The sequence below is a fragment of the Sapajus apella genome, unplaced genomic scaffold (genome assembly GCF_009761245.1).
Source record: "Sapajus apella isolate SASKATOON/1434 unplaced genomic scaffold, GSC_monkey_1.0 scaffold1025, whole genome shotgun sequence".
In the NCBI taxonomy this organism is placed as follows: Eukaryota; Metazoa; Chordata; class Mammalia; order Primates; family Cebidae; genus Sapajus; species Sapajus apella.
The window spans coordinates 483-20,275 of NW_022437951.1; the positions used below are offsets into that span (position 1 = coordinate 483).

At 49.4% G+C, this 19,793-nt stretch overlaps 1 protein-coding gene across 2 annotated transcripts; it reads right to left on the bottom strand.

Annotated features, from left to right (window-relative positions):
* Nucleotides 1-838: 838 nt before the first annotated feature.
* On the bottom strand, nt 839-18,719 carry LOC116546534 (regulator of microtubule dynamics protein 3). Of its 2 annotated transcripts, XM_032272768.1 has the most exons (7): nt 18,587-18,719; nt 17,968-18,161; nt 15,440-15,632; nt 14,894-15,037; nt 6,750-7,035; nt 5,814-5,916; nt 839-2,034 (listed from the first exon to the last, which is right to left on the bottom strand). In XM_032272768.1, the coding sequence occupies exons 2-7, from the start codon at nt 18,152-18,154 to the stop codon at nt 1,970-1,972; spliced, it is 978 nt and encodes a 325-aa protein (XP_032128659.1). In that variant the 5' UTR covers nt 18,155-18,161; nt 18,587-18,719; the 3' UTR covers nt 839-1,969. The 2 variants fall into 2 exon arrangements, with proteins under 2 accessions (XP_032128659.1, XP_032128660.1); XM_032272769.1 differs by lacking the exon at nt 17,968-18,161 and having other exon boundaries at nt 18,587-18,675.
* Between the last annotated feature and the right edge of the window lie 1,074 nt (nt 18,720-19,793).

Genomic DNA, 19,793 nt, shown 5'->3' on the forward strand with positions numbered 1-19,793 from the left:
CCCGCCATTACACCCAGCTAATTTTATTTATTTTTATTTTTAGTAGAGACGAGGTTTCACCATGTTGGCCAGGCTGGTCTCTAACTCCTGACCTTGTGATTCGCCCATCTCGGCCTCCCAAAGTGCCAGGATTATAGGCGTTAGCCACTGCACCTGGTGAGACCGTCTCTTAATTAATTTTAAAAATAATACATTTAGCCGGGCGCGGTGGCTCAAGCCTGTAATCCCAGCACTTTGGGAGGCCGAGGCGGGTGGATCACGAGGTCAAGAGATCGAGACCATCCTGGTCAACATGGTGAAACCCCGTCTCTACTAAAAATACAAAAAAAAATTAGCTGGGCATGGTGGCGCGTGCCTGTAATCCCAGCTACTCAGGAGGCTGGGGCAGGAGAATTGCCTGAACCCAGGAGGCGGAGGTTGTGGTGAGCCGAGATCCCGCCATTGCACTCCAGCCTGGGTAGCAGGAGCGAAACTCCGTCCCACACACACACAAAAAAAGTGAGTCTCATTAGCCTTTAAGCATACAGATGAGGCCGGGCGCAGTGGCTCAAGCCTGTAATCCCAGCACTGTGGGAGGCCGAGGCGGGTGGATCACGAGGTCAAGAGATCGAGACCGTCCTGATCAACACGGTGAAACCCCGTCTCTACTAAAAATACGAAAAATGAGCTGGGCATGGTGGCGCGTGCCTGTAATCCCAGCGACTCAGGAGGCTGGGGCAGGAGAATTGCCTGAACCCAGGAGGCGGAGGTTGCGGTGAGCCGAGATCGCGCCATTGCACTCCAGCCTGGGTAACAAGAGCGAAACTCCGTCTCAAAAAAAAAAAAAAAAAGCATACAGATGTAGCACTGGGACTTGGGAAGGAATTTCTTAGGATAGTCACATTGGAAGGGGATGTTCTAGAAATTTCTAATGTTAACTTGGGGACCAACAACCAGAGGAAGAAAGACCTATGTTTGCCCTTTCCCCCACATCCCCCCCTCCCAAGGAGAGCCAACTAGCCAGCTTCCCATCTTCTATCCTCAGAAACAAACTCTTCCTCCCCTATCCCCCCAGCATTGTTCCTAGCAGCACAGTTGACATTAGATGAGTAAACCAGCCCAAGTTGCTTTTTCACGTATATGCTAAGTATCTGTGCGATATCAGACACTTCTAGAGGCTCATTTCCATGTTTAATCCCAACAGCTGTTCCTCAGGAATAGCTAAGAAAGTGTGGGGCCAACTTTCATCCTTAGAAGCCCAGGGAAGCAATGACACCCAAGAAACAGTTACCTGGCCTCTGAGAAGAACCCCTGCAGAGACAAAAGTTTCAGCAACAGATGGAGAAAGACAGCCTCTCACTTAGCTCACAATCTGAGGGTGGAGATATAGAAAGCAAGGATGGCGGTGGGAAAGGAACATTTTCACTGAAACTCAGGTGCTGGAACCAGACCCCAGGACCTGAGTTTGCTCTGACCCGGGTAAGATGACCAAACTTTCCATCACACGAGACCACAAAAAGGGCTGATGTTTTTTTAACCTAATAAGTTGACCAATGAACTCCCAAGAGGTGAGCTCACATCTACTTTTCTTCATGCAAACCAAGCAAAGAAGCCAAAGTACCACCAGCCAGGGATCACAGACGGGCAAGAAGAGCTTGTGCGGGATAGGGCAGCTGCAGGTTGTCCCAGCCTCCCGAGAGCCAGGAACTTCAGTTTTGTAGCTAGGATGACTCTTACAAAGCTATTCATTTATCCAAGTTCCATCAGAAAAAAGCTTGCACTCCCCCACCTTGCCTCATTCCCAAGTCACCTCCCTCACCAGAAACTTCTGTTGTCTCTGACTAGGGGTAGACTGAGGTATGTGGAAATACAAGCCAGAGCTCCCTCTCCTGGATCCTTTGGAAAATGCCTCTGTGGCCCAGGCACAGAAAAGAGGGCTTTGCTCTGCCATAGCCCTTGCTGGCTCTTCCCAAAACACTGCAGGGTGTTATTACCACAGGTGGCAGTCAGCGCTCTCCTCCCCTTTCTCTAGCGCAGCCTCTGCTTCTTCTTTTCCTGTAGGACAAAAGTAGATCCAGAGTTAACATGAGCTCTTATGCTAATTTTCATACGAAGCCTTGTGGGAAGAATAACTGCTTTACCTCTCACCAGTCCCTACCCAACTTGGACTTGCTTGGAAATAGTTGTGAACTTAAGCAGAATGAAAGGCTGCAAACAGGCCAGGCATGGTAGCTCATGTGTGTAATCCGAGCACTTTGGGAGGCCGAGGTGGGTGGATCACTTGAGGTCAGGAGTTCGAGACCAGCTTACTCAACATGATGAAACCCCCTTCTCTACTAAAAATACAAAAATGAGTTGGGCATGGTGTGGGTGCCTGTAATCCCAGCTACTCTGGAGGTTGGGGCAGGAGAATCGCTTGAACCCCGGAGGACGAGGGTGCAGTCAGCCAAGATCATGGTATTAATGCTCCAGCCTGGGCAACAAGAGCAAAACTGACACACACACACACACACACACACACACACACACACACAAATTGGGTGTGGTGGCGCATGCACTGGATCCTGGCGACAGAGTGAAACTCCGCCTCCCCTCCCCCCCACACACACAAAGAAAGGATCCAACACAATCAGAAACTGTCCCCAACAGACCTTACTCTAGAGGGGCAGTGTCTATGAATCTCAAGTTGTATAAAATTTTACCTGAGACGGTTCACAGCTTTGATAAAATTCTCCAAAGGGGATAGGTACATTGGCTCACAATTAGAGCTTTGAGAGGCCAAGGAGAGAGCATAGCTTGAGACCAAAATTTCAACACCAATCTGGGAAACAGCCAGACCCCTGTCTCTTATTTAAAAAAGAAAAAAAAAAAATCCTCAGAAAGATCCATGATCCAAGAATATTAATTAGCTCTAGGCCAAAACTCTTTCATAAGAGCCACGTGGATTGAGGTCTGACCAGAGATGACTTTCACTTAGTCTTCCCCACGTTTTCTATGTTAGTGGTCTAACAAAGAAAGCCCAGACACATGAAGTTATGACAAACGTCACCAATATCGAGGCTTGAGCCTAGGACCTCCAGATAAGGACCATCATGCCTACGCACTGGAGAAGACACTGCAAAATAGGATTTTTTTTTTTTTTTTAAAGAGTTAGGGTCTCACTCTGTCACCCAGGCTGGAATGCAGTGCTGCAATCATGGCTCACTGCAGTCTTGAACTCCTAGTTCAAGCAATCCTCTAGCCTTAGCTTCCCAAGGAGCTAGGACTATAGATGTGCACCACCACACCCAGTTAGTTTTTCTTACAAGGTGAGGTCTATCTTGCGCAGGCTGGCTTTGAACTCCTGGCTTGATGCCATCTTCCCACCTCAGCCTCCCAAAGTGCTGGGGTTACAGGCATGAGCCACTGTACCTGGCCAAGACTTCTTTGAAGAAAACAGATGGCTTGGAAGGGAACACGGAGAAATGGAACAAATGTCAACTGGCTAACCTGAAATGTTTTACCTTTTTATTTTTTGAGACAGTGTCTTGCTCTGTCGCCCAAGTTGGAGTACAGTGGCACAACCTAAGCTCGCTGCAATCTCTGCTTCCTGGGCTGAAACAATCCCCCTGCTGGCATGTTCCACCATGCCTGGCAAATTTTTTAAGGTTTTTGTTTTGTTGTGTTGTGTTTATAGAGACAAGGTCTCACTATGTTGCCCAGGTTGGTCTTGAACAGCTGGGCTCAAGCAATCCTCTTGCCTTGGCTTCCCAAAGTGGTGAGATTACAAGGCATGAGCCACCACGCCTGGCCACAAATCCATTTTTAAGACAACTGGCTGGGCATGGTGGCTCACGCCTGTAATCCCAACACTTTGGGAGACCAAGGTGGGCAGATCATGAGGTCAGGAGTTCAAAACCAGTCTAGCTAACACGGTGAAACCCCGTCTCTACTAACAAAACAAAAATTAGCAGGGCATGGTGGCGCGCGTCTGTAATCCCAGCTATTCAGGAGGTTTGAGGCAGGAGAACTGCTTGAAACCAGGAGGCAGAAGTTGCAGTGAGAAGGTGTAGTGATCATGCCACTGCACCCCCGCCTGGGTGACAGAGTGAGACTCCATCTCAGAAAAAAAGAAAGAAAAGAAAAGACAACTGATGCTGTAAAGGACTCTACAGCCCTTCCCAAATGGAAGGATCACATGGCCCCACAAATGAGGGATGCCGCCTCTTTGGGGATTTCTCTCTGCCCTCTTTAAAGTACTGTCTCACTAGGAAAATAATAGCAAAGAATGTTCCTGCCAAGCTAGACAGCCTGTTACAGACAAGACATTACCTGAGACCCCACAGAATGACTACCTCCTGGTGGTCCAGCTTCTAGAGATACAATGAAAAAAACTTTATACCCAGTAAGGATGATTGGTAAAGGCTGTGATCTCAGAGCACAACCTTCAAAGACATTCCATCATCATCTCAACTCCAGCAGGTAAAGATTTGCCCGTTGGTGCTAAGCTGAGGAGGCCAGACTAACCAAGTACTGCACCTCTAACCACTGCCTTCACTTGTGCCTTTGGGGTTCATGCTGGCTACTAGCATTAATAAGAGATGATCAGTGATCAAGAGGGAAAGGAAAGGTGTTGACATGAAGAGTCCAAAAATCAGCCCAAAAGCTGATTGAGAATCCTCACCTGAAATTCAGAAGGGAAAATAGAAACTTGAAGAGCAAGTAATTGTAATTAAGCATCTTTTGTTAAAACTTACAGGAATTTTTCTGAGGAGCTTCAGAGACATCCTACTCAACTGGTCTGTTCTTTCTCCATCAACAGAATTCTACAAATGTTTAGAATGTTAACCTTGAGCTATTGTTAGAGTCTACATTATCAACAATTCATATTTGTAGGGCTGTACTTATAATAATAGAAAGGTGGACAAATCCGTTTTAGACAGTTAACTGAACCTGCCGGGCACGGTGGCTTATGCCTGTTATCCCAGCACTTTGGGAGGCCTAGGTGGGCAGATCACTTGGGGCCAGGAGTTTAAGACCAGTGTGGTGAACATGGTGAAACTGTTTCTACTAAAAATACAAAAACTAGCTGGGCATGGTGGCACATGTTTGTAATCCCAGCTACTGGGTTGGCTGAGGCAAGAGAATTGCTTGAGCCTGGGAGGCGGAGGTTGCAGTGAGCTGAGATCACACCACTGAACTCCAGCCTGGGTGACGGGGTGAGACTGCTTAAAAAAAAAAAAAAAAAAAAAGATATTAACTGAACCACACAGACCTAGAAACCCATTAATGGCACCTCACTCAATTTGTGGAGTTCAGCAGGACACATCAGTCTCTTTCTAAAGTCCAAGGATTCTCTGAACTCATGATAGCCAAGGCTGAGCCATGAGCCTGGCACAGATCAGATGCACCCTATTCTCCAAGGTGGAGCCTTTGCCAACAGACTTGCCAAGTGGATTCCAAAGTCTTCTAAGCTAGCTATGTTCTTAGAACACCTGCCCCACAGGCTCCATAACCAACACAAGATTCCTAGCAGCTGCAAAAAACCTCGTCAAGAAAGACTTTGCCCTCTGTGGCAAGACAGTGAGAAAAACAAGTAACACTGATAGGATGCAACTACTCCTAAAAATATATGCGCCTGTGTTACTAATCAGGATGATGGATAAGCAAGGACTACTCTCTTCCTCCAGAGGAGAAAGCAAGGGTCTTTGGGAGCCAGAGTTTGTCCCTAATGGGTAACTGAGCCACAACTGCTCTGACAGCATCTTGGTGGTTCTCTAGGGCCCCAGGCAGATGGGCCAGCCCCACCCCTGAATCAGTCAGTCATCTTCCCACAGGAAGCTGTCAGCACTTACCATCTAAGGCATATGACTTCTTCTCGCTCACCTCCTCAGTGAGCTCACACATGTCACTGTAGGCCCGGGCCAGGCGCCAGAGAAAGTCCTGCCGGCTTCCATACTGCAGACCAGACAGAAACAGGTAAGGCCCCTTTATCCTCAGCTGTGGAGAATGGAGGCCCTGGCCTTCCCCCACACCCTAGGTTTGAATATGCAAGCTAATACGTTACAATCACCAGCATCAGGCCAGCTCCTATGCACAGCCATCCCCTAGTCATCCCTTCCCACGTGCAGTTAATGTATGACACATTCTCTCTCTAGCTAGTGGGTTGCACAATCACAGGGTTAGGGCATTCTGGCCTCCTCAAACTGCCAGGAGGAAAGGTCAACTCTAAGAAGATGTCATAAAGGATGAGAGGTCTTTTGCTGACACATGAAGAAAGTGTGAAAGGAAAAGGGAGATTTTCAACTTCCAGTGGGTGGGCGGGGGGTGGGGGGGGAGGTCGGTTATACCTGGGTGGGCATAACTTTTGTCAGGGAACCTGAGAAGAGAATTGTGGTTGAGTGACCTACACAGTGGTCACTTGGGGCTGGCAGCTCGAACTCTGCATCAAGGGAAAAGAGGAGAAAAAATCCATTTCTTTTCACATTTCCCCCTAGAGGTAAGAGGTAGAGCTTTTTCTGCAGTAGCTCTATAGGAGGCAGAGGACTGTGCTCCCCTGACCCCCTCAGCTCTGGAGCAAACAGTACACTGGCCCTAGGGTCCACACTGGGCCTTGTCGGAAGAGGATATGCTACCTGGGCAACAGATGCAGAACCTGCCGTCTTACTCTCATTTCTTCCCCCATGTCACTTTGTGGGGGCAGTAACCACATGGGCATTCATTCCCCAGGGTTCAGGAGCAGAGGGATGGGGGGGAGGGAAGGAGAATCAGGCAGGCAGCTGGAGCCTCACCGCCAGCTTGTTGTTGAGCAGCAGCTGGAAGCCCTCCCGCTTGCCATGCTCATCACCGTGGTGCATCTCATCCGCCTGCTGCAGAAGGGGCAGCACATCCTCCAAGCCTGAGGAAGCTCCATTCTCTAGGGCACTGGGCACCAGACCTGAAGATGCCTCCACCTCCAGGTCCAGAGAATCCTTTCTCCCCATCTTCACAGTCTCACAGCTTGCTTCATCTTCCCCATCCTCACTCTCTTTGTCAGAGTCCCGCTCATTGTCAGACTCCGCATTGGCTGTTGTGTAACTGGAATAGAAATGTAAGGAACAATAAGGAAGATGGTTATTCAGCTTCGAGCCCCTAGGATCTATCCCTTACCTCCCTTACCCCCAAAGAAGTACTCTACATGGCACTGTCCAAAGCACCAAATCATAATCATTCCTACCTTTTTTTTTTTTTCTCACCAGACAGTCTCACTCTGTTGCCAGGCGCCAGGCTGGATTGCAGTGGCGCGATCTCAGCTCACTGCAACCTCCACCTCCCGGGTTCAAGCAATTCTCCTGCCTCAGCCTCCTGAGTAGCTGGGACTACAGGCGCGCCCCACCATGCCCAGCTAATTTTTGTATTTTTAGTAGAGATGGGGTTTCACCATGTTGGCCACAATGGTCTCGATCTCTTGACCTCATGATCCGCCCGCCTCAGCCTCCCAAAGTGCTGGGATTACAGGCATGAACCATTGTACCCGGACAATCATTCCTACCTCTTAAAGGCAGAATTTTTTTTTTTTTTTTGAGATGGTGTTTCGCTCTTGTTACCCAGGCTGGAGTGCGATGGCCCAATCTCAGCTCACCGCAACCTCCGCCTCCTGGGTTCAGGCAATTCTCCTGCCTCAGCCTCCTGAGTAGCTGGGACTGCAGACATGCGCCACCATGCCCAGCTAATTTTTTGTAGTTTTAGTAGAGACGGGGTTTCACCATGTTGACCAGGATGGTCTCGATCTCTTGGCCTCATGATCCACCCGCCTCGGCCTCCCAAAGTGCTGGGATTACAGGCTTGAGCCACCGCGCCCGGCCCCAAGGCAGAATTTTTTTTAAAATTTTGAGACAGAGTCTCACTGTCATCCAGGCTAGAGTGCAGTGGCTTAGTCTTGGCTCACTGCAACCTCCATCTCCTGGGCTCAAGCAATTCTCCCACGTAACTTTTTTTGTATTTTTAGTAGAGATGGGGTTTTGCCATGCTGCCCAGACTGGTCTCAAACCCTGCCTTCAAGTGATCCACCCACATCAGCCACTCAAAGTGCTGGAATTAGAGGTATGAGCCACCATGCCCAGCAGAAACCATCATTTGAGAGAAAGCTTCCTATGAGAACTAAGGGCTGGGAAAGTGAACCGGGTAGGAAAGAATAGCCAACCAACTGGGCCCTGTGACAGTCAAGGCAAATGTGAGAAGCCCCTGCTCATTTTGCCTTATCAAAGACACTTGCCAGAACCAACGTGTGGGTACAGCCTCAGGCCATGGGCAGCCACACACATCCACAGTCTGTTTCACAAATGCATGGCCTCTGGCCTGAGTCAAAAACCAAACCGTTTTAAACCCCAAAAGGAGTAGACTTTGGTAACCTTGGGAACTTAAGATGTGGGAAGAAGTGACAGGAACCACTTTGCAGCTGGAAGCAAGAAGGGGAAAACGGGCCGGGTGTGGTGACTCATGCCTGTAATCCCAGCACTTTGGGAGGCCTAGGTGGGTAGATGATCTAAAGTCAGGAATTGGAGACCAGCCTGGCCAACATGGTGAAACCCCGTCTCTACTAAAAATATAAAAATTAGCCAGGTGTGGTGGCAAGCACCTGTAATCCTAGATACTAGGGAGGCTGAGGCACAAGAATCGCTTGAACCTGGGAGGAGGTTGTCGTAAACCAAAATCATGCCACTGCACTCCAGCCTGGGCAAGAGTGAGACTTTGTTTCAAAAAAAAAAAAAAAAAGAAGGCAAAGACTATGCAAGCCACCACCCCCTGAAAAGGTATTTGGGGGGCTGCCAAATGCCAGGTGACTCCCAAGGAGCCCCAACCCTGATGTACCCACTAAAGAGGAAGCCAAGTTTCTCTTGGATCTCAGCCACCAGCAGCTGATTAGGGTGTTTTCCCTGAGTGCCTAAAAAAAATCAGATAAGTACGGAGCAGGGAAAAAGGTAGGACTTCCAGAGGTCAGAAGCAGACACGAAAAAGCCCTCTAGACTCAGGGAAAAATGCAAGGGCTGTCAGAGCCAGAAGGACCTAAAGCATAGGGGAGATCGTGGCATCATCTCATGATAAGCCTTGCTCCATCTGGAAAAAACGTTAAGAGTAGGCTCCCTGAGGCTGGAGCAAAACAACTGAAGGAGAGATGAGACACACACCTACAAATAAAGTCAACACATGACAGCCTAACATCAGGGCAGAAGTGTTGTCCTCCTTGTCCAGAAAACCAGAAACCACAGAGCAGCAGGCTGAAGGCTCTAGAACTGAGCAGCCAGTCCTGGTGCCAATCTGTGCTGACTGCATCCTTACAGAGGAGCTTTAGCCTCAACTAAAAAAGAGGCCCCAGACACATCTACAAGGACTTGTAAGGTATTAAAAACCTTTCTTAGCTGCACCTTGTTTTTCAAGAAGTTATCCAAGTATCTCCCCGTTAGTTATTTGCAGGGGAAAAAAAAAAAAAAAAACTTTAGAAATTAAAGGGACAGGCCGGGCGCGGTGGCTCACGCCTGTAATCCCAGCACTTTGGGAGGCCGAGGCGGGTGGATCACGAGGTCAAGAGATCGAGACCATCCTGGTCAACATGGTGAAACCCCATCTCTACTAAAAATACAACAAATTAGCCGGGCGCGGTGGCTCAAGCCTGTAATCCCAGCACTTTGGGAGGCCGAGGCGGGTGGATCACGAGGTCAAGAGATCAAGACCATCCTGGTCAACATGGTGAAACCCCGTCTCTACTAAAACTACAAAAAAATTAGCTGGGCATGGTGGCGCGTGCCTGTAGTCCCAGCTACTCAGGAGGCTGAGGCAGGAGAATTGCTTGAACCCAGGAGGCGGAGGTTGCAGTGAGCCGAGATCGCGCCATTGCACTCCAGCCTGGGTAACAAGAGTGAAACTCCGTCTCCAAAAAAAAAAAAAAAAATACAACAAATTAGCTGGGCATGGTGGCGCGTGCCTGTAATCCCAGCTACTCAGGAGGCTGAGGCAGGAGAATTGCCTGAACCCAGGAGGCGGAGGTTGCGGTGAGCCAAGATTGCACCATTGCACTCCAGCCTGGGTAACGAGAGCGAAACTCCGTCTCAAAAAAAAAAAAGAAAAAAGAAATTAAAGGGACAAGGATAAGTGTCATCAAATTTCATAATCGACCTGGGTACTGATAAGCAAGACCACTCACAGGTAATCAATAGAAATTGAAACTCCTAATGGCACCTGACATAGACTGAGAAAAATCAAACCACAATTTCCTCTGCCCAGCCAGGCCCAAAGGCAAAATGGGTAAATGGTTGATCTGGAATGGAAAGCTAGAATTTCGTCATCTCCCTTTGCTAGAAAGAGGAGAAGACCCTATTTCCTGCTGGGTTGAGGGCTGCCTTAGCCAATCAGGAGTCCAAACAGGAGTCTCTCTGCCTTCAGTTCTCCCAGGGAGGGACCTAGTCCTGCTAGAGCCCAGGCATCAGCACAGAATCCCCTGGGATGGGAGCTGCAATACTGCCATCCCTCTGGATCCTAAAGGCCCAGCTCACAAAGCCAAGAGGTTACAGGGCCTTGCTGCCACAAACAGAGTGAGAGCCAGCAGAGCCCCATGAGGCAGGGAGGCTCCAGGGAAGCTGGCACACAGAGGGGACTTAAATTGCACCTCAACCCCACTTTAAGGAGCTCTCCTCATCAATCTGAAAACCCACTGCCTGACATCAGCTTCTGGAGCCTCAGAAGAGATGAATCACATGCCAACAGCTACTACATTTATGCCATTATCTCTCACCTTCCACCTCAGACTAACCCAGCCAGCCCTTGGAGAAATCCACCAGAGGGGTGACCCTTTTTTACATACCCTGAGGCTTCTGAGATCTGCCAGGGATGAGCAGGGACCTTTTGAAAAGGCCCTTTAGTCCTGTCCACTCCAGAGGACAGGAGTTCCCACAGTGGGCCAGAGACCCAAGGCTCCCTGTGAGCAAGGAGACTGCCACTTTACTCTTAAGCAGAGGCCACAGTAAGTAATGACAGACTCAGTTACACATATCTCCCCTCCTGGCAATTATGTTTCTCTTAACTTAAACCATATTAGAGGCTGAGTATGAGACCTTCAAAAATGACCAAGCACATGGGCCCTGACCTTGAGATAGGACCCAACTTAATGAGGTCATAAATGCCAAGAAGGAGTCTTAAGATGAGGCTGTAGGCAGTCTCTCTTGGCTGAGATGCCTGGGAAGCCTTGCTAGAGGAGCTGGTGTTTTAAGGCAGTTGAGTTCTAACAGAGGTTGGAACTGAAGCTGTGTTTGGTACAATGCCTGGGGAACAAGCTCACAGAGCTGCACAGTGATTCTGCCTCTGCCAACCCTCAACATCCTGAGACCTCAAGGTTTGAATTTTATACAGAATAAGGAATATAGCTTTCAGTGAAATTGAGCAGCCCATCAAATTTCAGCCCTTCATCCCTCAAAGCAGCTCTCCTTGCCCGAAGACCCACAAGTTCAAAGCCATTTCAGAGTTCGTAGACTCCTAGAGCTCCCCCTTGACCTACATGACAATGACGGTGGCACAAAGAATCAATCACCACAGCCACTACCCTAGATGGCAACTGGCTCAACCACAGAGTGTTGCACCATCACCTGCTCCCATGTCACGGGACTGGGCATGGGACAGAGCCTGATGGAACTATAATTAAGAAAGCTGCCCTTTCCCTTGCCCCATCACAGATGGCTGGCAGCCCTGGCCTGCTCCTTGTGGCCTTGGGAGTCCCAATGAGCACCCTAAGCAGTGAAGCACCCATAAGGGTCCCTGCTTAACTGCTCTGCCTCTCAATGACCCTAGAAACTTGTACAACTTCCTTATTTTCTTGAGAGGCAGTCTTTCTCTGTCGCCTAGACTGGAGTGCAGTGGTGCAATCTCGGCTCACTGCAACCTCTACCTCTCAGGTTCAAGTGATTCTCCTGAATGAGCCTCCTGAACAGCTGGAATTACAAGAGCATACCACTATGTCCAGCTAACTTTTGTATTTTTAGTGAGACAAGGTTTCGCCATGTTGGCCAGGCTGGTCTCAAACTCCTGACCTCAAGTAATCCACCTGCCTTGGCTTCCCAAAGTGCTGGGATTATAGGCGTGAGCCACCATGCTTGGCCTCAAGTACAACTTTTTTTTTTTTTTGGAGACAGTCCTGCTCTATTGCCCAGGCTGGCGCCCTCTCGGCTCACTGCAGCCTCCATCTCCTGGGTTTAAGCGATTCATCTGCATCTGCCTCTTGAGTAGCAGGGATTACAGGTGTCTGCCACCATGCCTGGCTAATTTTTGTATTTTAAGTAGAGATGGGGTTTCACCATGTTGACCAGTCTGGTCTTGAACTCCTGACCTCAGGTAATCCAACCTCCTCGGCCTCCCAAAGTGCTGGAATTACAGGCACAAGCCAACACGCCCAGCCTAGTACAACTTATTTAAATCATCACCTTTGGGAGGCCGAGACGGGTGGATCACAAGGTCAAGAGATCGAGACCATCCTGGTCAACATGGTGAAACCCCGTCTCTACTAAAAATACAAAACATTAGCTGGGCATGGTGGTGCGTGCCTGTAATCCCAGCTACTCAGGAGGCTGAGGCAGGAGAATTGCCTGAACCCAGGAGGCGGAGGTTGCGGTGAGCCGAGATCGCGCCATTGCACTCCAGCCTGGGTAACAAGAGCGAAACTCCGTCTCAAAAAAAAAAAAAAAAAAAAAAAAAAAAAAAAAAAAAAAAAAAAAAAATCATCACAAAGTGGGTAAGTTGCGATGGGTCATGCCTATAATCTCAGCATTTGGAGACCGATGTGGGAGAACTGCTTGAGGCCAGGAATTAAAGACCAGCCTAGGCAACATAGGGAGATCCTATCTCAACAAAAAAATAAATAAAAGTGGCTGGGCATGGTGGTACATGCCTGAAGTCCCAGCTATTCAGAAAGAAGGCTGAGGCAGGAGGATCACTTGAGCCCATGAGGTTGAAGCTGCTGTTCTGGGATGGCGCCACTGAACTCCAGCCTGGGCAACAGAGTGAGAGCCTGTTTTTAAAAAAGGCCGTGAAAAGCCTCAAATTTTGTTTGATCTTGGGCAGAGCTGTGACCTCTCCTGTTCTTACCTCCTTACAGAGTTCAAACATCAATTCCCCACCCAAGTAGCCTGCTTCCTTAGGTTCTAGAGACATTCTTTACGTCTCAGTGGCCACTATCAACTACTTCCTTCATCTCTCTCTTCGATTCAGATCTATCAAATATTAATTTCACTGTGCGCCCTCTTTAACACAACTTCTGGAAGCATCTCTTAGCCCAGAGCCATTTAGGTAAACTGAATTAAAAAAAAAAAAAAAAAAACCACTTGTGCTTGCCCTTGAGAATACAGGTAACAGGGATCTGACAACCCGGACAACAGCAGTTCCCCATGGAGGAGCAGTGCTCTTTCCCACCACTCCACAGGTTTCGGGAGGCCCCTGAGCAGTCATCAAATCCAGCGGTGATAACGACATTTCAGTCAACAATGAACTGTGCATACAACGGTGAATACATAAGATGATAATGGAGCTGAAAATTCCTATCATCTAGTATTTACTTAACGCCATTTTTCTCCCTTTTTTTTTGAGGCAGGTTCTCACTCTATCACCCAGGCTGGAGTGCAGTGGCACAATTATGGTTCACTGCAGCCTCAAACTCTCAGCCTCCCAAGTAGCTGAGACTACAGGCACATGCCACCATGCCCGGCTAGCTTTTTTGTACGTTTTTTAGTCGAAGTCTCACTCTGTCTCCCAGGCTGGAGTGCCATGGCTCAATCTTGGCTCACTGCAACCTCCGCCTCCTGGGTTCAAGCAATTCTCCTACCTCAACCTCTTGAGTAGCTGGGATGACAGTCATGCGCCACCATGCCTGGTGTAATTTTTTTATTTTTAGTACAGACGGAGTTTCAACATGTTGGCCAGGCTGGCTTGAACTCCTTATCTCAAGTGATCCGCCTGCCTCAGCCTCCCCCAGCTAGTTAATTTATGTAGAGACATGGTCTTGCTGCCTTGCCCAGGGTGGTCTCAGGCTTCTGGACTCAAGCAATCCTCCTGCCTTGGCCTCCCAAAGTGCTGGGATTACCCATGAGCCACCACCGCTCTTGGCCTGATTTTAACTTCTAGTTTCCATGTGCCCACTTAGAGCCAATTCCTCTGATCCACCATAAAACTTGGCTGTTCTTTGCACCAGTCTTTTCCTTGAGAAGAAGAAAGGGTGGATAAGGAGAAATCAGCCTCTAGCCTTCACACAGGCTACCTGAATGACTGGAGCTAGAAGCAGACAAGGGCAGATGCTGCCACTGACAATATCAGAGTCTGGCCTTGGGACCAAAGTTTCAAAGTGGTGCTAGTGGTTTAAACTCAAAAAGCCCTTAGCATGACCAGATTTGGAGGAGGCTGTCCACCAGAACCCTGCCAGCTGTCTTGCCTCACAGAAAGGTCTACTGTCATTCCTCCTGGGCCACTGAGAACTCAGAACAGCCACCTGCCACCTGTAAAGATTCAAGGGATCATAGGCAAGGCTCCTCTGTGGGAAGAGGGTGACTCCCAGGAAGAAGGAGCATGCTTTGTGCTTAGAGATCTCTGTACACCAGCTCAGCCACCCAAGGAAAGGAACAAAGTCAAACGATGTTATAAAGTCTCTGTGATAACACAGAAAAATGCCCAAATAATGTATCATAATACCTATGTAATAAACTGACTCAGAAAATAGCAGATGTAAGCAATAACTGCTATTAACATCTACAGTTGTCTGAATGACATAAATAGGATGGGTTTGTTTCAACTGTTCTGTATTTATCATACACTTATCTGTTCCAAAAATTATTTACAGCAGCTTGGTTTGGATTTTACATTGATAATACTTTTATGAAACACAACCTGGCTGTAGCCACAACTGCCTCCAGGAAAGACAACTCACCCCCCTTCGCTCTCGGCATCTGTAAACGTAGCTCCCGAGGAGGCTGTGAAATAGACAGAACTGGAGCCAGTGGAGTCACTCCTCTCCCGGACAAAAGGAAACCTTCGCCGCCGAGCCACTCTCTGGTTCTCTTCTATGTGGGATCTGAAAAGCAAGCCCAGTCCCAGATGGTACCATTAGGCCCCATCCAGCCTGTCTTTCGACTCACCATGGGGTGCCTCTTACTACCGCTTCTCATTAAAGGGCCAAGAACAGAGAAAACCCTAGGTCTCTACCCACAGGAGGGTAAGCAAGGGAGCCCCCTGGTCCCAGCCGACACAGACTAGGCTAGGCAGAACAGAGCGCTTCGGCTGCAGATGAACCATGAGAGTCCAAAAGCAGCAGGGAGCGTGCAAGGCAAGGTACCAAATGTACAGCTTCTACCAGATTAGGCCAGAAGCTATAAAACTGGTTTCTTCCTTAGAGACAGAGCAAAGGCCAGAACACACCTCAGCTGAAATAACTATAGGGGAGGGATACAGCAGGAAAGGAAGCTGCATTACTCACCGGACCTCCCCAACGATCTCCCCTGCAAGCCCTCGCAGGCTGCTCCTCAACTCCTCCACCTCCTGCCGCAGCGCCACAAGGCTGGTCAGCACAAAGTCCAGGCGGTCCAGCACCTTCTCCTGACCTTCCCGTGGAAGGCTGGGCAGCACTGCGGCATCTCCAGCCCCACCAGCGACAGCCCGCAGCAGCATCACTGAAGGGTGAGAACGGGAAGCAGTAACACCCAGGAATATAGTGGGGAAGAGATCTCACACCTAGCGTTCAAGAACACCTGCTTCTCATTGCAAGAGAAGGCCCAGTGAGGCTCAGATAGGACACACATTCACAGCCAAGACATGGTAACAAGTCCCAAATAACTACCCAGCGATCTCTAAACAAGAGCCCTCTGCTCCAAGAACCTTCCGTACCAGGGCCCTTCAGGAATGCTGCACACCACGACAGATAATGTAAAATGCTTGCCAGAGTGGAACCTGAAGGAGGACAGTTGTCTTGCTAGAGTAAAAGAAAATCCTTCCCCTCACCATACAGTGCCCAATACCAGGGAGTCAATACCAACCACACAGCAACCTAAAACTGAGCTCCCTCAAATTCTGATCTCTCACTTCACAAAGAATAGCAGGGAAAACCTGGAGCTTCTCCCAGAACTTAGTAACTGCCCCCCACTAAGAGAAGGGGGCCAGTTACTAAAAGAAAAGGTATACCAGAAAAAGCCCATCCAAACCATCTCATAAAGACACCATTACTAAGCCCCACGGACCCAACCCTAAATCTTGCTCTGAGTAAATTCCAGCAGTGAAATGCTAGCAAAGTGAGAGCCACCTATGGTAACTGGACTGGAAAATACAAAAACAATAAAGAAACCAGAGAGGCAGGATCCACATACATCAAGCAAAACCCCTTCTTAAAGGAAATCTGGTAAACCAGACCAGGCCACAACACACAGCCAATAATGTTCAAGAATGCAGAGCAAAAAAGAATCTTGGGAATGTGGTCACTTTCTTCTCATCACAATTGCAAACAAACAACAAGGAAACGGAAGGAAGCACACTTGCAATACTAGATTATCAGCAGGTTAGAAAATGCTGACAATCAATTGCAATCTAAGGTGATAGCTCGTTGAAGACTCTTCCAAACTACCTTTTCCAAACAAGCTAACATTGGTAATCAGAGAAAACACTCATTTCCAATTAGTATGGGGGTGAGATAATCTAAACCCTCCCCCTGGCCAGGCCCAGTGGCTCACACCTGTCATCCCAGCACTTTGGGAGGCCAAGGCCAGTGCATCACTTTGAGGTCAGGAGTTTGAGACCACCCTGGCCAATATGGCGAAATCCATCTGTACTAAAAATACAAAAATCAGCTGGGCATGGTGGTGCATGCCTGTGATCCCAGCTACTTGGGAGGCTGAGAAAGAAGAATCGCTTGAACCTGGGAGGTGGCGGTTGTAGTGAGCCAAGATCATGCCACTGCACTCCAGCCTGGGCAACAGTGAGACTCTGTCTCAAAAAAAAGAAAAAGAAAAAAAGCAACACTCCTCTCAAACAAAGATGGCAGTAGTTTGAACCAGCCCTAGATACTTTGCTCAAACAAGGAAAGTTCTGCAGAGCTGAAAGAACTACTCATTTCAGCTGTGGAGGCTGCCAGCCACATTCAGCTTCAACTTCATGACGCATGCTCCTAGCCCTATGCTGTACAAAGTCCACTGGACCAGGTGACCAAGCCCAACCTTTCCACTTAATTTGTGACCGCCTCAGGAAAGTTACACAATCTTTTTGAATCTCGGTTTCCTCATAGGACGGATTAAAAAAAAACTTGAATGAGATAGTTTCCAAGTTGCCTCCGAATTCTAATATATGATTTAATACATAAGCCTCAAGACTTTTAATCCCTACAAGACTCTTTTTGCCCTCTTTTGGACTCTTCTTCTACTTACTACACACCTCACACAACACTAAGCAAGTGCCTTTAATATCCACATAACACTATTGTGGCCAGAACTAAAAGTGAAAGCTAAGCAGACTTTTTGAAATAGAGGGTAATAGAGGGGAAAGAGTACAGAAAACGACGACTGCCTTTTCTTTTTTGAGACTGAGTCCCACTCTATCGCCCAGGCCGGAGTGCAGTGGTGCAATCTGGGCTCACCGCAACCTCCGCCTACCGCGTTTAAGCAATTCTCGTGCCTAAGCCTCGCCAGTAGCTAGGACGACAGGCCATGCCACCACGCCCGCTCATTTTTGTATTTTTAGTAAAGACGGGGTTTCACCATGTTGAAATCTGGTTGAATGTTAGCCAGGCTGATCTTGAACTCCTGACCTCAGGTGATCCGCCCGCCTCGACCTCCCAAAGTGATGGGATTACAGCCGTGAGCCATCGCACCCAGCCTGACGACTGATTTTTCAACAAGCTTCCAAAACAGTGAAACCCTAAGGCATTTCCCTCCGTTGCCCAGTCCCACAGCCTCCACTAAAAGCAGTCCGGACCCCAGTCCATTAGTCTGCAGTGACTGCGGTCTCGGGACGGGCTCCTACCCTGGCGTCCGGGCTCTAAAGTCTGCGTATAGTCCAGGGAGTTGGGCAGGCTTTGGTTGCGGCCATGGCGCCGGGTCCGTTTCCATCGCTTGCTGTAAAGGACGCAGAGGAATCCAAGGCCGGCGGCGGTACCCAGCAACAGTCCCAGCCCGGCACGGACACCGCCCAGGGCCCGGAGTCTAGACATGCTGTACCTGCGGCCCGCAGAAGCCACCAGGAGCGAGCGAGTGAGCAGGCAGGCAGGCGCGCGGGTGGGCGGGCGGGGGTAGGAAGAGAGAGATTCGTGAGCCTGTAAAGCCACCCCCAAGGCCGAACCCTAGCAGATATCCCCTTGCCCAAACCCTGAGCTCCCGACTCCCTGCACCCCAATGTGAACCCTAAAGCTTCCTCCAGCCCCCAGGCCCTCACTGCCGCTCCCCTCACCCAGCCTGGACGTAACAGCCCCTTCAGCACACCCCTCGACCCGGCTCAAAGAGTCCGGCTCCTGGGCCTTCAACCCCCACCTCAGCCTTACGACACTGCAGACCACAAACCCGCCTCCCTGGATGCAAACTCCTGGTCTTCCTGGGCAGCCCCGGAAGGCGGTCCGGCCTGGCAAGAGATCAATTCAGACCCTAACCTGGCAGCCAGCAACCATTGCAGCAGCCGCCGCGGGCTCACGCTATCAGTGCCTGTGACGTCACGCAGACGGCGCCAGCGGCTCGGCGCGCCGCGGGAAGGCGCAGGGAGATGACAATACCGACCCCGCCTCCTTTTCCCTCAGGGGCGGGGCGATGAGCGACACCAGAGGGGCGGAGTCAGTATGGAGCGCGAAAGGGAAGAGGAAAGGGGCAGAAGGCTTGGGAAAGGCGGGAAAGCAGGGGGACTTCTTGGTGAAGTCTCACGCAGTCACCCTCGCCGTCCGGCAGCCAGAGCTCCAGTTCCCTCCGGTCACACCGGCTTACTTGCTGCTCCCGGAATACGCTCATTATATTCACACTTTCTACCTGCGCTTCTGCCTGGACCGCCCCTTCTGGAAAACGTCAGAAACCTGGAAAACGTCACCCTCTCCCCACATTTTATTTTTATTTTGTAGAGCCTGGGTCCTGCTCTCCTGGTCTCGAGCGATCCGCCCCGCCCGCCTTGGCCTCTCAAAGTGCTTGCGCCACCGCACCCGGCCATAAACCTTAAAACTAACGTGCCGTCTAATAATTCCATTTTACTCTTGTAATTGTATGCAACTTCTTAGAATGTTGGCAACTAAAAAGACCGATTTTATGAACTGTGATAATTTTATTGTGAACATTTCTTAAGAGTTAAAATTGAGTTTAGTGAAAGAAGAAATATCTAGGCCATGGCCGGGCGTGGTGGCTCACGTCTGTAATCCAAGCACTTTGGAGGCCAAGGCAGGCGGATTACCTGAGGTCGGGAGTTCAAGACCAGCCTGACCAACATGGTGAAACCCTGTCTTTTTTTTTTTTTTTTTTTTTTGGGACGGAGTTTCGCTCTTGTTACCCAGGCTGGAGTGCAATGGCACGATCTCGGCTCACCGCAACCTCCGCCTCCTGGGTTCAGGCAATTCTCCTGCCTCAGCCTCCTGAGTAGCTGGGATTACAGGCACGCGCCACCATGCCCAGCTAATTTTTTGTATTTTTAGTAGAGACGGGGTTTCACCATGTTGACCAGGATGGTCTCGATCTCTTGACCTCGTGATCCACCCGCCTCGGCCTCCCAAAGTGCTGGGATTACAGGCTTGAGCTACCGCGCCCGGCCGAAACCCTGTCTTTAAAAAATATATATATATATATGAAATATCTAGGCCAGTCTTCTCAATACCCTTGACTAGA